General features: G+C 36.9%; 2 protein-coding genes across 4 annotated transcripts in view; both read right to left on the bottom strand.

The window, feature by feature from the left end:
- Positions 1-16,787, bottom strand: part of NELL1 (neural EGFL like 1) — a gene marked incomplete at both ends in the record, with an annotated part of 934,260 nt that overhangs the window by 286,234 nt on the left and 631,239 nt on the right. The gene's annotated exons all lie outside the window — the stretch shown is intronic.
- LOC308272453 (isocitrate dehydrogenase [NAD] subunit gamma 1, mitochondrial-like) lies at positions 11,895-12,926 on the bottom strand (the record flags this gene model as incomplete). Its single annotated transcript, XM_080709278.1, has 1 exon — positions 11,895-12,926. Exon 1 carries the CDS (start codon positions 12,909-12,911, stop codon positions 11,895-11,897), a length of 1,017 nt encoding a protein of 338 aa, XP_080565404.1. The 5' UTR covers positions 12,912-12,926.

Genomic DNA, 16,787 nt, shown 5'->3' with positions numbered 1-16,787 from the left:
ATTTATGACTATGATAGATAATAAAATAATATAGAAGTAAATGTTTCCTGAATATGAGATAATTTATTGATTTCAAAGTCATCCCAACTCACAGCCACTTTCCAAAATCTGTAAAATTTTCAAACCCATCATCATCCTATTGGTCTAAGTTGTTTGAGATAAAAATTTGAGTCTGTGTTTGATACCTTTTCAAGTGAAGTCACAAAAACCCAATTGCATCTTGTTAGGACTTCTTTCTCTATTTCTCTAATCTTCATTTGTGATCTCTCCAATGTGATAAAATACTAAGATCTTTGAAAATTCTCAGTATTCATTATTTCCCCCTGATTTCATGAGGAATAATTTATAATTTCAAATAATATATTTTAAGGTATACAACTTTGTGGTTTTACGTACATAGTGCAAAATAATCAGCATAATCAAGGTAACTAAATGTCAGTGTTTGCAATTGTGACCCTACACTCCCACAAATAATTATGAGTTATTTGTTAAAAGATATTGTACCTCTTTTAAAATTTATACTCCAGATAATTTCCATTAAAATATTAAGGCAGCTTAACTAATACCAGTTTTTATTCTCTAAATAGTCTTCTCATTCACAAAAATATAACTGACAGAAAAAATGGTAATTTGAAAATATTTATAAGGATTTGAAACTTAGGCAAAGACTTTTATGAAGTATTGATGATTGAACCCAGGTGCACTTCATCATAGCTGTATCCCAAACCTTTTTTCACTATTTGTTTCAAACTTGACATTACCTATAGCAGACTAGATGCTTATGCTGATCAGAGCTCAGTCTAGAGTTTTCATCAGTAGATAGTATTTTTACTCAGTCTATGTTGATTTTTTAAGAATTTGCAAAATTGATTATGGGACATTCCAATTTTTTAAATGTTTTATGTGGTTCAGCTTTTTCCCCTCTTTAGCTAGGTCTCCTCTTTTTCTTAACACTACTTTGAGTAATCACAAATTCAATACATGTAGCTTCCTCACATCACTGTAAGTAAATTCATTTTGATGTGAAGAACATTTTATAATACATTTTGAGTTCCACTGTTGTTAAAGTTATCAAAGAAAATCCAAGGATCAAATGCCTCCCTTCAAAAACATTCTAGCTCTGTAATCAGCTTCCTGCAGACATTATGAACAGTCCCAACTAAGTCCTTAGTAATGCACCAATTCTTTGTTTTAATCCTCTGGATTCATTTATTTAAAATCCTCCCCTTAGCCAAGCATAGTGGCATACTCCTGTAATCCTAGTACTTGGGAGGCTGAGGCGGGAAGATTATAGGTTTGAGACTGGCCTCAGAAACTCAGTGGGGTCACCGGGCGTGGTGGCGAACGCTTGTAATCCCCGCGCTTGAGAGGCAGAGACAGGAGGATCGCGCAGGTTTGAAGCCAGCCACGCGCGCTGGCTTAGGAGACCCTGTTTCCAAATAAAAAATGTAAAAATAGGTCTGGGAGGGTAGCCCGGAGAAAGAAGGGCTTCCAGGAACCCCAGTACCACCAAAAAAAAAAAAAAAAAGAAAAAAAAGAAACTCAGTGGGGTCCTCTGCAACTTAGCAAAACCCTATCTCAAAAATCAAAAGTAAAATAGGCTAGACATACAGCTCAGAGGTAAAATGCCTATGTTAACAGAATTCTGTTCAGTCATAAAGAATAACAAAATTATTTCATTTGAAGGAAAATGGATGGAACTAGAGGATATTATGCTAAATGAGATTATTCAATCACAAAAAGTGGAAGTTTGGACGTTCTCTGTCATATATGGAAGTTAGGGAGAAACTGGGACACATAAGCTGCTCCAAATAAAGGTGGAGAAACTTTAGTGGAGTAATGGAGGGACGCTAACTGAGGGAGATGGGAGGGAGGGAGATTTTGAAGAGAGAAATACTTCAATGGACATGATGCACATACACAAACTTATCAAAGCCAATCACTGTGCTGAGCATATGCAGGAGGGGAGGGGAAAGAATGGGGTGGGAACGGGGGAGGGCTCAGTGAATACTGTGGGCATGTATATTTGTATCACTCTGAACTTCAACAAAATGTATGATTCCAATGCAACAATAAAAAAGAATGTCCCTGTGTTCAGCCCCTGATACCACCAAGAAATTCCCCTTTTTATAAAAGTCATCAATTTTGTGTTCACTCCACCTCTTTATGTCAGCAATTTTTTGTTTCAATAGCACATCACTTCTGTTCTTGGTTTTCTCTTTTTACTATCATTATTCTTTGACTATTTGACTTGATCGTCTTGAAAATGGCACATCTTTTCAATATATATGCTTAATTCAGGAACTGAAAAGTCTCATGTCTCTGGATATTCTTCCTTTTTTCATTTGGGGATACCTAGGTAATCCAGTATTTAAAGAAGCAGCTCTGGTAGTGATGCAACAGTGCCCGTGGCTAGATTTTAATCCTGCCCTGCTTACTATCCGTTGACCTTGAACAAATCGCTGACTTGTATTTACTCATTTTCTTTGTTTATATAACGTCAATATTAAATTCTATTTAGAATAGTGGCCACACTAAGTGTTTAAAAATGCCAGAAATTAGTTTACCTATAGGTTACATCAGGAAAACTATGGAAAAAGCAACTTCATATGGAATCATGAAGCTTGATTTCTTTTCAAAGCTCAGTCAGGCACTAGTTTTGAGATTGAGGCAATCCACTTTATCTTCCTGGGATACCGTTTCTGCAAAACTGAGCTCTTTTGACATTTCTCTAATTCTATGATACCATAAAATCATTATCATGAGGAAACACTGGTCCATGGCTAAAATCTATTCCACTTCACATAAAAGTAAAAGAAATCCACAGTTCATGACCGTTTAAACTCTTTGGCTCTAGAACCTACTATTTGGTTTGATCTCACAATCTCCTGATAGCTGTGTCATCTCAGTTACAGTTTTCTCTTTTATAAAATGAGATCGCAAGCCGTGCCTGGTGGTGCACGCTTGTAATCCCCGCACTTGGGAGGTGGAGACAGGAGGATCGTACAGGTTCTAAGCCAGGCTCCCTCTGGCTTAACAGACCCTGTTTCCGAATAAAATATAAAATAGGTCTGGGAGTATAGCCGGGAGGTAGAAGGGTTCCATCTCCAGTACCACCAAAAAAAAAAAAAAAATTGAAATAATAATCATCTAATATGCCCAATATGAAACTAAATAAGTACAAATCATGTAGAACAATATGTGGCAATTAATAAATATAATAAACCATAGTAATTATAAATATTATCATTAGTCCAAATTGTTATGCATTTAATTATCAAATTGCACCTACTCTGCAGGTTCTATATTGTGTAACAAAAGGTTCAGAACACTGGTTAAAAAATGTTTCTTCTTCATCTAGATTTCCTCCTCTGACCCTTTTTCTCCCAAGCTTTCACATATTAAGGAAAGCATTCAATTTTATTTTATTTTTTTACTTTTTGTGACTGACTAATTTCACTTAGCATAATGTTTTCCAGTTCCATCAATTTCCCTGCAAATAATATAATTTTGTTTTTCTTTGTGTCTGAGTAAAATTCCATTGTATACATATATCATAGTTTTGTAATCCATTCATCTGTTAATGGACATTTCGATTGGTCCATAGGTGAGCAAATAAAGTGACCTATCTGAGGGGGATTGGAGAAGGGAATTAGGGAAATCCTCTAATGTAAATGATGCACATTCACAAACATATCAAATTCAATCACTAAGATAAACATGAGAAGAAGGCAGGGTGAAGAGAATGCAAAGAGAATGGGGAAGGGTTAAATGACTGATGTGTGCATGTATGTCTCTACCATATTATACTCCATTAACATGTATACTACAATGCACCAGTAAAAAAATGTGTTTCTTAGTCAGGCACAGAAGTGCACATGTATAATATCATTATTTGGGAGGCTGAGACAAGAGAATCACAGACTAAAGGCCAGCCTCAGAAATTTAGTAAGATCCATAGCAATTTAGCAAGACTTTATTTAAAAGTAAAAAGTAAAAAGGTCAGGGGTATAACTTGGAGGTAGAATTTCCTTGGGTTCATGCCCTAGTACCAAAAAGGAAAAAAACAAAATGTTTCCAGCCAGGTGTGATAGCTAACACTTATAATCCCAGTACTAGGAAAACTGAAACAGAAGGATTCCAGGATCAAGGTCTAAGGCCTGCCTCAGTAATTTAGTGAGACCCTCTTTTAAAATAAAATAGGGTTGGAGTGTAGCTCAGAGGTAGAATGATCCCTGTGTTCAATCCCCATTACAAAAGAAAAGTTCCCTTTCCTCAAGAAGCATGTGATTTATTAAAGCCCAAATCAAGTATATAAATATGTAATACACAGTGGAATATAAAATTAAGGGGGTCAAATTTGAGAAGATATTGGTGACGAAGTCATTCATGAAAAGGCATAAGCATAGAAGAAATGAGATAGAATAAAGGAATCAACAGAGGATCTACTATGGGACAAAATCGACATTGAAGCAGATGAGATGGTGGTAGACCCTGTTCCCAAAGATGGCCATAGCAAAACTTCTATCCCGCAGGTGTCTCTGCAGTGTAGCCTTGTCACTCCCCCTTCAAGAGGTAGAGTTTATTTTCCATATGCTTTTTTTTTTTGGTATTGGGCGGTAGAATCCAGGAGCACTCTACCTCTGAGCTACATCCCCAGCCCTATTTTTTTTATTATTTTAATTTGAAACAGCATCTTGCTGAGTTTCCAAGGGCCTCAGTAAATATCTAAGGCTGGCCTTGAACCATGATTCTCCTGTTTCAACTTCCCCAATGCTGAGATTACAAGTGTGTGCCACCACAACCCACTTATTAAATATGGTTTTCCTTGGTTATATATTTTGACCATTGAAAAGTAGTAGAAATGATATTGAGGACAGTTCTCAAAATAAGTACAGCCTTGGTCTTTGCTTCTTGGTAACCAGATATTAACTATGAAGAGGTACACGAGCCACATGAGGCATCCATGTAGAGAAGTGAGACTCCTGACAGCTGTCAGAATCAACTAGCCATGTGAATGGGGCTGTTTTGGACTTACCAGCCATCCCAATACTCACAGTAGAAATCTAAAGAATCAACCAGGTGCAGTGGCACACATCTGTAATCCCAGTACTTGGGATGCTGAGACAGTAGAACCAGAGGCTTTATTTTATTTATTATTTTATTGGTGCTGGGGTTCCTGGAAGCCCTTCTACCTCTGGGCTACACACCCAGACCTATTTTTTTGTATTTTTATTTGGAAACAGGGTCTTCTAAGCCAGCACGGCTGGCTTCTAACCTGCGCGATCTTCCTGTCTCTGCCTCCCAAGTATGGGGATTACAAGTGTGCGCCACCATGCCTGGCTAGAACCACAGGTTTTAGGACAGCCTCAGCAACTTAGTGAGACCCTTAGAATCCTAATGAGATGCTATTTCAAAAAAAATTTTGAAAAGGGCTGGGAATGTAGCTTCAGATTAGAACACCCTTGAGGTCTCCAGTACAAACAAAATAAATAAATAAGAATAGAATACCTACAAAATCACAGTCTTGTCAATATAATAGAATCAATCTAGCATGACCCTGTTTCAAGACAAAACAAAAGGGCTGGGGGTATAACTCTGGTGTTAGAACACCCCTGGGTTTGATCCTAGTTTCTAGTCACACACACACACACACACACACACACACACACACACACACACACACAGTCTGTCTGTCTGTCTGTCTCTGTCTCTCTTTCTCTCTCTCTCTCTCTCTCTCTCTCTCTCTCAAGAATAATAATGATTTTTTTGTTCTAAAACACTACATTTTGAGGTAGTTTGTTAGCAGTAATAAAAAACCAAAACAACTTTATTTTTTACAATAATCTGATAAGGATAGGCATTTATCCTTATTTCAAGCATTAGAAACCTGGATATCAGAGAGGTTAAGACACTTATCCAGCATTACACAGCTCCTATTTGATAGAGCCAAGATGAATGTCAGACATGAAACTTGAGTGATTGAGTGATCTGTAATGCAATTTGAACAGTTTTAATAAGGAGTTAATTTAGAGAAAATGTATACAATTCGTTGTTACTATTCTTTGTTAACATCAGAATTGGACAAACTGATCAAGGCTAAGATAAAATTATCCAATGAATGAAGTCCAGAAGTCTTCTCAGAAAACAGGGACAGACTGCCATCTACCTGTTTTACTACATTGGGGGCTTTAGTATTCTTTGGAGAAGATGGTCTTGTAAAGTTTAATAGACTAAAGCCAGACAGGAACATCTTTGAAAAATATTTGCCCTTGCAGTCTCTCACTTCTGTGAATTTAATCCTTTCCTTCCTTACATAAATATTTAGCTTGAACATGAACTAAGAGCCCATCCTGTAGGTTCTGAGACTCAAGTGATAAATGACTCTATCACCCCTAGTGCAAAGAATGTATTGTACAGCATTATAGCTCTCAGTTGGCTTTTTCCAAAGGACAAAGGGAAGCCATTGAATGAGGAGTTTTCAGTAGGGAAGTGACACCATTCTATTGCCTTTCAGAAAGATCATGCTGGGTGCATTATAGAAAATTGAGGGGACGAAACTACAGGCAGGACACAAGTTATAAGGCTGTCCTGGAAGCAGGGGAAATTGGGAAGTATCCAATGATGAGAGAGGTTAATGAGAAAAGAAATATTGGATAAAGAGAGGTTGCTGGATTCAAAAAAATAAAAAAGAGAGAATAAAGAGAATAAATGCAATGTTCCCCTAGTCAAATGTCACTTATAAACCAATAACCTATAATGAATTTATATAATTCACTCATTTATTTTCAGGATTATCTTTTAAAATGTTATATAATGGATAATCATAAATATAGTAAATTTCTTTCTTATTTTCAGGTCTGGGGATGGAACGCAGGGACATTCGACCTCTGAGCTACACCCTCTGCCCTATTTTTTATTCTTTTATTTTGAAACTGGGTCTCACTGAGTTGCAGAGGGGCCTCACTAAGTAGCTGAGGCTGTCCGTGAACCGCAATCCTCTGGTCTCAGCCTCCCGAATGCTGGGATTACAAGCGTGCGCCGCCACGACCAGTTCTTTATTTCTTTTTATTTTATTAAAATTTGGAATTTATATCTGGGTGCTGTGGCACACACTTATAATCTCCGCACTTGGGAGACTGAGATAGGAGAATCGCACAGGTTCGAAGCCAGCCTCAGTTACTTAGTGAGGCTCTCAGCAACTTAGTGAGACCCTGTTTCCAAATAAAATATAAAATAGGTCTATGAGTATAGCACAAAGGTAGAGAGCCTCTGAGTTCCACCCACAGTACCACCAAAAAAAAAAATTTAGAATTTATTTCACATGGATATTTCTGTCTTCCTGACACTTCTATGGCTTACTACCACCTTTACTATGTTCGATCATAACATTTCATACATGCTTAAAACAAAAAAGGTACATTGGTTTTTAAAAACAAAATGGGAATTTTGGATAACACACTTTTGGCAGTGGAACATGGACAACAATTGTCAAAGAGGTTAGGGAAAGTTCTCATCCTGCATTCTAAAAAAGCAATCAAATATAAACTTTTGCACAAATGAAACAAGAAAGAAAATTTTTAAAATAACTATTTAAACTATTTTCATAAAGGTTTCCTCCATAGCCAGAGATCACATATTTCCTCTTGTCTAGTCACACAGAAGAAATTCTTCATGTAATCAATGAACTTGACTTTTACTCTGGGGAGAAACATCTTTTTCTATACTTGATTGCATTTTTTTTTTTTTTTGCTTTAACATCTTCTACAGAAATAGGTTTTTTAGAGTGTTTTCTGACTTGTGTGTGTGTGTGTTTGTTTTGTTTTCTTTGCAGGATTCTTGATGTTTTGATCTTGGTTTTGGTAATTTTGAGTCGTTTCCATTCTGGTTTGATTTTGTACATTTTGGGCTGGAGTATGTCATGAAATTTCCTCCCTGGAACTTTGTCTTTAATTTTCTCCTCATTAAAATCATCAGCATCTTCATCATCTTCAGCAAGTCTTTTATTTTTTCATAGAACCCCACTACCACTACCCATAGTATAACACTCTTCCCGTATTTGTAATAATTTTATATCCTCTTCACTCTTTCTAAGTGCTATGACAACTATTCACAGGTCATGAGTCACATTCAAGTCTTCAGTTTCAAGTATTAATTTAACCATATTTGTCTTCATAACCCATTGTCCCTACTTGGCATTTAATCCTTTGAACCAGCCCCTAAAGTGATGTTCTTACAGATAACTGGATTTTATCATTATCTAGCTTGGTGATATTCTCTGTTGCCCTGTAGGTGCCAATTAAAAAGACAGCCTGGGTCCTCAGTGGGCTCATGTCCATGTCCACTGAATCTTTTATAGATTGTGGTGTTCACTTAGGTGAGAAAGAAGGCAGAAGGATATAAATGACTATTCAAAATAATAGATGTGTAGATTGGAATCACACCAGGGCTGGATAGAGCAATTTAAAAAAATACACCAAGCATTCACCGTGTGATAACCACAATGCAATAAACTTAAAGAGTATTTTCTTGCACAATCTTCCCAATAACCCTGTGATGAAGGCATAATTATTTATCTCACTTTAGAGATAAGTGAGGCAGTATCAACCATAATATTCATATTCTGATTAAAAAAACACATACTAGTTATGTTGTAAACACCAGTTATGTTGTACACACATGTTGTACACTAGTTATGTTGTACACATCACATCAAGAACTACAGAGGACAAGACAAGAAAATACATGGCAATAGAGGTACACATAATTAATAGGGGGAAAAATCTAACCATGAAAATGAAAAATTACACTATAGAACACCGGGTGTTATCATGGTAGTCCAGGATGATTCTGGAGATGGTCATTCTTAGTAGAAAAAGAAACATCAGGTCAAATGCACTGGGCTTCTACCTGTACTAGTGGTCTAGTAGCATTCCTCCTGGCCAGAAATATGTCTAGTTTTCTAATAAAGAGATTATCATGGTTATTTTTATAACTGAATCTTCCTTGCTTGACTTATTCTTCAAGAAATGCTTCTAGATACGGATGGAGGTGATCACTTCTGCTTCAGACTAAATCTACTCCAACCAGCTTTCAGTTTTCCAAACTCTGGCTCTAACTTTCTACATACATAGAAAAGGTAAGATCAAGATAATGTAAGCGACATCCTCTTGGAGACCACAGAGGGTTTTTATGGTCCAAGATAAGAGCCCTTAAGCTTGTGGTATATGGATCATGGTGAGATGCAAAGATTATAGAATATAATATGGATTTCAGTGTTTCCATATTATATGGAATTCAGTGATTTTCTCCATCTCACTTGTCACAGGTATTTCCTGCTTAAGAGTTATTGTGAGATTTTTGTAATCACTGTTTTACATTTCTCCTTGAATAATTACAATTTCCAAGTACTAATAAAATTAATTTTGTTTGCACATCTCCCAACTCTGACCTTAGAAACACTATATAAAATAAGGGAGAAGCCGGTCATGGTGGTACACTCTTATAATCCCAGCGCTTGGGAGGCTGAGACAGGAGGATCACACAGGTTCAAGGCCAGCCTCAGCTACTTAGTAAGGCTCTCAGCAACTTAGTGAGACCCTGTTTCCAAGTAAAATATAAATAGGTTTGGGAGTATAGCCCTGAGGTATAAAATCACCTGTGTTCCATCCCCAGTACCACCAAAAATATTAATTAAAAATAAAATAAGGGAGAAAAATTAGTTTAGAACATTTTGGTCTTTCATCCAGTCTTTCTTTAAAGAAAACTCCTAAAAGTTTATAGTATTAAGATTTATATTTAGGTCTTTTATCTATTTTGAGTTAATACTTGTATGTGGGATTAGGTAAGGGTCCAATTTTATTCTTTTCCATGTAATTATTATTTTTCAACAATATTTAGTTAAAAGATTATTATTTCCACCACCAAATGTTCGTGGAAACCTTGTCAAAAATAACTTGACAATATAGGGAAGAATTTAGCTCTAGGCTTGTATTTTACTCCAATGGTCTATATATCTGCCTTTAGAACAGTACTACACTGTTTCAATTATTGTAGCTTTATATGGTTTGAAATCAGAAAATATATATCTGCTAGCTTTGTTCTTTTTCAAGATCGTTTTGGGTATCTAGAATTCATATTCCATATTAGGATAGATTTTTTTCTGAAAAATAAATATATAAATATATGATAGTTTCACCTAAAAAACAGAAAAAAATATGCTCTAGTAAGAAAGAAAGCAAAAAGAAATATTGAAATGCTATCTTTAAATCATCAAACGCTTGGTATCAGACAAATGAAACTGTTATGTGAGATTATCATTTTTAATTCTGGATAAATTGCTATAATACTAGATGTCAACTACTAAGCCAAGCATGGGAAGGAGGGATGGGGAGAGAATGGGGTGGGGATCGGGTGGGGGCTGACTGGGCGATGTGTGCATGTATGTCTACAAAAGTTTGTATCCCACGATGATGTATGAATACAGTGCACCAATAAAATAAAATTAAAAAATAAATAAATAAATAAAATAAAAAAAAAATAAAAAAATAAAAAAAAAATTAGAAAATTCAAAGCACTTAGTATGGAGTATGCAATCCATGTTTCAATTTGTATAGCTAAAAATCCTGGGCCCAGTAGCTAGCTACAGAGAATTGATTCTACATTCTTGGTGCATTTACAAAAGAATTAAAGTCAAAATACTATAGTGACACATGTATATTCCTGTTTATAGAAGCACAATTTACAATAGCCAAATTGTGTATGGAACCAACATGATTGGATGGTATCTGTAAACAGATGAATTGATAAAGAAAATAAAATATATACATTTTACTTGCTCATAACGAAGAACATCTGTAGTAAAATGAATGAACTAGAAAGTATTATACTATGTGAAAGCAGCTAGCCTCAGCAAGTCAAGGATCATATGCTTTCCCCTCATATATGGAGGCTAGAGAGAAAATAGTAAAGAAAAGGAATGCAGATAAACAAGGAAAGAAAACAGTATAATAGTGGAAGGAGAACAGGGGAGGGAAGTAGGGAGGTGGGAAAGAACTAATGAAGAAAACATTTCAAATAATGCTATGTTCATATATGAGGGTATAATTACCAATATCACTAACATGTATGTGGAGGGGTTTAGTAGGTTGGATGAAGATGGAATCACACTTAAGTGCTATATGTATGTATGTTTGTATCACTCTGATCCTCACTCTGACATATAATTATAATGAATGGAAACAATTATATTTTAAAAATAAAAAAGCCCAACTGAAAGAAATTCAAAATACCCTTTCCAGGCAGACTGCAGTGTTCAGGAATATCCTTGTGCAAAACAGGACACCAGAGAAAAATTCTCACATAAAGGTCATAAACATGGGAAAAGGTAGAAGGTTGGGAAAGAAGTGGAGGCATTTTGCATTAGTTCAGCTTTATGTTACCCTATTTATTATTAAATTTACAGTGTATATTTTGTGGTCAACGTTTATTGCACTAATTAACTCATTAATAACCTCTAGAGAAAAGCTAGACTTCTCTGTGGGCTGGCACACTGAATTTTAATGACCCAGATAAAAAAGAAAATCAGTGCCCAGTTCTGGGGAAGCCCCAGGACTCCACAAACATCACTTATTTGGTGTATCATATCACAGAGAAGAATTGAGGATTAAAATAGAGAAGAATGTTCTCAATTCATTTACAGTGCAATAGGTTTAGCTAATTCAAACAAACGATGCTTATGGCATTTTAATTTAATGGGAAAAAATCACTCTTGGTATACCCTCTTCTTCTGAATAGAAACAGATGGTTTATTTTGGAGTCTACATTAGCCAAGCTGGCAGGGCTCCTGAGGGGTTATGCAGAGTAGGACTTTGGGTGATAACAACACCGAGCAGCTAACTGACACTGTTGATGTGCTCCATGATATAGTGAATGATGTCTAATGTGGTGCCCTGGCCTCCGATGTCTGGAGTGTGGATGTTTTTATTGTCTAGGGATGCCATGACTGCGGCACGGATGCTGGCGGCATGGGAGTGCAGTTTGAGGTAATCCAGCATGATGCAGCTTGCCAGCAGCATGGCAGTAGGGTTGGCCATATTCTCATGGGCTACCTTCTTGTCCATTTGCCTGAATGCTGTCTCGAACACTGCATATAATTGGCCATAGTTGGCTCCAGGTACAAGTCCTGGCCCCCCAATCAGCCCTGTGCAGATGCTGGTGACAACGTTGCCATAAAGATTGGGCATCACCATGACATCAAACTGTTGGGGCCGAGACACAAGCTGCATGGTGGCATTATCCACAATCATGCTGTCTAAGGTGAGCTCAGGGTAGTGGGCTGCCACCTCCCTACAACACTGGAGGAAGAGTCCATCTCCTAGTTTCATGATGTTGGCCTTGTGTACAGCCATCACTTTCTTACGCCCCATCTTCCGAGCCAGCTGGAAGGCATATTCAGCAATGCGCAAAGACCTGGCCTTCGTAACAATCTTCAGGCTCTCTATCACTCCTTTAACACTCTCATGCTCCAGGTTGCTGTACTCACCCTCTGTGTTTTCCCGAACAACTAAGATATCTATGTCTTTGTGTCGGGTCTCCACGTTTGGTAGACTCTTGAAATGGGTAACATTGGCATAGAGATCCAGGGCATGGCGGAACATATTGTTGAGGGATTTGTGACAAGGTGGCAGAGTGTGATCGGTTTTAATGTTGCCCTTCAGAGCTACGCGGTTGCGACGGACTGCCAGGATGGCATTGTTAAAGTCCTCCTCAGGAGATGTGGAAGTCACCCACACTTCCTCAAAGTCCACAGGCACACATGCATGCCTGAACACTGTCTTCACATGTAGCATAAGCTCAGGCCCAATACCATCTCCAGGAATCATAGTCACTGTGTGTCGTCCACCATACATGGCTGATGGGGGCACTGTGTGATGAGAAAAATTGTACAGGGGGACCTCAGGTCCAATTAAAAGGTTCCAAGAATGTCCAAGAATGGTAGGTTTGAAAATTGACTTCACAGAGCAACCAGTTGCTCTCAGCATCTTCAGAGACATCATCATTAAGTCTCATCCAAATTATGTGAAAATATATGTTCTTCCTCTGGCTGGGGACTGATTTCTTTTAGTGGAATTCTGGACCCATAATTCTTTCTGAGGTCACAATTCTTTCTCCTTTTTGTATTCTGTGTTTGACAGGAATTCTACTGAAATGAGAGAGCTATACAGGAGAAGATGGTATGTGTCACAAAGTAGAAAAAAATTAGATAATAATTCATTAGGCACATTAAATGTGATAAACTCTATGTATATGCTTTAAGAATATAGACCTTACATTTAGGTCAATTTTAAAGTCACCGCAAAACTGACCAGAAGTTACAGCTATTTCCCATATGGCCCTGCCCCAATAGAAGCACTACTGTCAAAGTCTTACATGAGGGAACTTCAGTTGTTATAACTGATGAATCAATATTGACACATTGTTATCATCCAAAGTCTATAGTTTGCGATATGTCTGACTTTTGATAATGCATGTTCTAGAGTTTCAGATAAATATATAATGACATGTATCCGTCATTCTAGCATCATACAGAGTATTTTTTTCATTGCGGAAGAGAAATAAAGACTTGCTCAGAAAAACACATAGTTAGATGATGAACCTCTTAGAACTGTTCCTAAGCTTACAGAACCAAAATGTCTGGAATTGGGACCTAACCACCTGTTTTTTTTTTAAAATAAATTTGGTAGGTACTGAAATTAGAGAATCATTGGGTTATGAAATTATTCCATCAGGAAACAAGGAGCAGCTTATTAGGGTGAAGACAGTGAGAAAAGGATGAAAACACTTTCAGGAATATTTAGTAGACAAATAGGACTTAGGTACTGATCTAGTAATCCTTGAACATTATTCTTTATGTATTTAACGGCTCAGATAAATGATAATGCTATCACTGAAAATGTACAGTGCTAGAAGAAAAGGCAAATTAGGTGCCAGAATAAGCTTGAAAATGACTTCAGTTTCACACATGCTATGTTTTGGGAGCCTGAGGATATCCACATAATGGTGCCTCATGGGTGGCTTAATAAATGAGTTTGTCCCTTCAAAGAAAGGATAATGGGTGATGATATTGATTCAAGAGGCATCAACATATGAGTGAGCATTAAACACAAAGGAGTATATAAAAAGCCTACAGCATGTATTTTCAACTTTCCTTTTGCTATTAGAGATGATGAATGACATTGACATGAGACATGCTCCCGGGAGCATGCTCATATTGTAATGAAAACCAGACACACACGTGTACACATAAAGTAGTTGGTCAAATAAATCAAAGGGCTCCCCCACACTTTTATAGGTCACATTCATAAAAGTATTTTATTAGCAAATGATTAGTGATATACACTGAATTATCTCAGAAGCTAATATATAGGAACCATATTGAACTATATTTAAAAAAGAACATACAGACCTTATGATAATAAAAAATCAACATATACTAGTAAAGCCTGAGAAAAATAGTCCTAATTTTATCATTAAATATTCTAAACCAAGCTGGGCATGGTGGTGCACCCTTGCAAATCTCAGCATTTGGGAGGCGGAGATTGTAGGTTTGAGGACAGCCTCAGCTACTTAGTGAGGATCTTTTTAACTGAGACCCTGCTTCAAAATTAAAGAATAAAAAATAGGGATGGAGATGTATCTTAGAGGTAGAATGCCCCTGGGTTAAATCCCCAGTACTACAAAAAAAAATCTAAACCAGAGTTGGGTGTGGTGGCGCATGCTTGTAATCCCACCATTTGAGAGGCTGAGATAGGAGGATCATGATTTTTAGACAGCCTCAGCTGCTACTTAATGAGACCCTCTACAACCAAGTGAGACTCTGTTTCATAAAGAATAAAAAATTGGGACTGTGGGTGTGCCTCAGAGGTAGAATGCCTCTAGTTTCCATCTCCTGTACCACAAAAAAAAAATGGTTTAAACCATGGAATTTGTATTTATTCATGTTGTTAAAATAAATAGTACTATTGCAGATATCATGTGATTCCTTTGCTTTTCTTTTGGTACTGGGGTTTTATTTAGGGATGTACTACTCAGAGTCTTTTTTTATTCTGAAACAGAAATTTGATAAGTTGCTAAGGTCCTTCCAAGTTACTGAGGCTGGCCTTGAATCAGCAATCTTCCTGTATCAGCTTCCCAATTCCTGGGATTATAAGGATGTATGACAGTATCCAGTTGATCACTTTGCTTTTAATTTGGAAACTACAATAGCTTCACCTTAATTTCTATGATATTAAGAAAGAGATGCATATATGTGTCTTCTTTACCTCTCATCTTTATTAAATATGAACCCCTGGGTAAAATCAAGGAAAAAATACAACTATAAATCCACAATTTAAAACCATGAGATTTAAGCCGGGCATGGTGGCACATGCTAGTAATCCCTGTGCTTGGGAGGCGGAGACAGGAGGATCATGCAGGTTCGAAGCCAGTCGTGCTGGCTTTAAGAGACCCTGTTTCCAAATAAAAATATAAAATAGGTCTGAGAGTGTAGCCCGGAGGTAGAAGGGCTTCCAGGAACCCCAGTAACACCCCAAATAAATAAATAAATAAATAAAACCATGAGATTTCAAAATTTCTATGACTAATAAATCATCAATAACCATAATTTATGGATATTTTTAAGAAATATAAAGTAAGCTTTGAATGATGCACAATTCACTTACAGCTAACTCAAATTTTACCTTGTCACATACAATCCAGCACACACTATTAAAATGCAAATAAGTGTGACACCCTTATAATAGTAACATTGGAGTGAATCTAATTAATTTTAAAAAGAAAGTAAAAGTGCTTATAGAAATGCTTCTGAGTAAGTGAGCAGTTTTGACACATGTCATAACTGATTGTAACACTATAAAGTGTCATTCAACTAAGGTCAAAAAGCATTTAGGGTAAGAAGAGTATTATCAAGAAAGTACAGAAAAACCATGATTAGGACTAGGGACGTAGATCACTGGTTCAGTGCTTACCAAGCATGAACTGGGCCCTGGGACCATAAAAAAGAAAGAGAAGAAAAAATTTAATGACAAAATCAGGGACAAAAAATGATGATGTTAACTGAAAACTCCAAAGCAGCATGACTAGAGAAGAAATGAGCTGGGATACAGGAGGAAGAGGAAAGACACCATAGAATCTAAGAGAAGAGAAGCAGCCAAGGACTGAGTGGTCAACACCATCAAAATCCTACTGAGAAGAAATTATAAATAGCCATGAAGAGTGACTGAGGACTCAAAGAGACTGTGTAGATTAGTGGTTAGGACCTTGGGCTCCAGGGCCCAGCTGTCTGCCATGTGTGATCTCTGTAACCTTTCTAGTCCTGTGCCCTATTTTGGAGTTTCCATTAGAGTGGGAGTAGACAGCAGAAAAGAAAAACAGATATATGATTGATAGATACACATACAAACAACAAACATGAATCTTTTAATGTCAGGAAAAAGAAATGCTATGAAACAAGTGTAAGAAAATATAATGTAAATTGTAAAAATGTAAGAATGTAGGAAAAGCTTACATTCTAGGTAGAGTAGATAGACGAAATAAAAATGGGCGGCTGATGCTAAATGGTTCCTGTCTGATCCACCTGGGCTTGGAAATGCAAAATATGGATTATGTACCTGAGTGAGGATGTGTAAAAAGAGTACCTCTGTCTAGTCTTCAAGAAGGGTTAGCCATGGACAAGTGTGGAGGAAGGGAGAGGCTTTCTAAAATAGAGGCAAAGCTAAAAGCCCTGT

Source organism: Muscardinus avellanarius (assembly GCF_963383645.1).
Source record: "Muscardinus avellanarius genome assembly, chromosome: 1".
Classification (NCBI taxonomy): domain Eukaryota; kingdom Metazoa; phylum Chordata; class Mammalia; order Rodentia; family Gliridae; genus Muscardinus; species Muscardinus avellanarius.
This window is presented reverse-complemented; position numbering and strand designations above follow the sequence as displayed.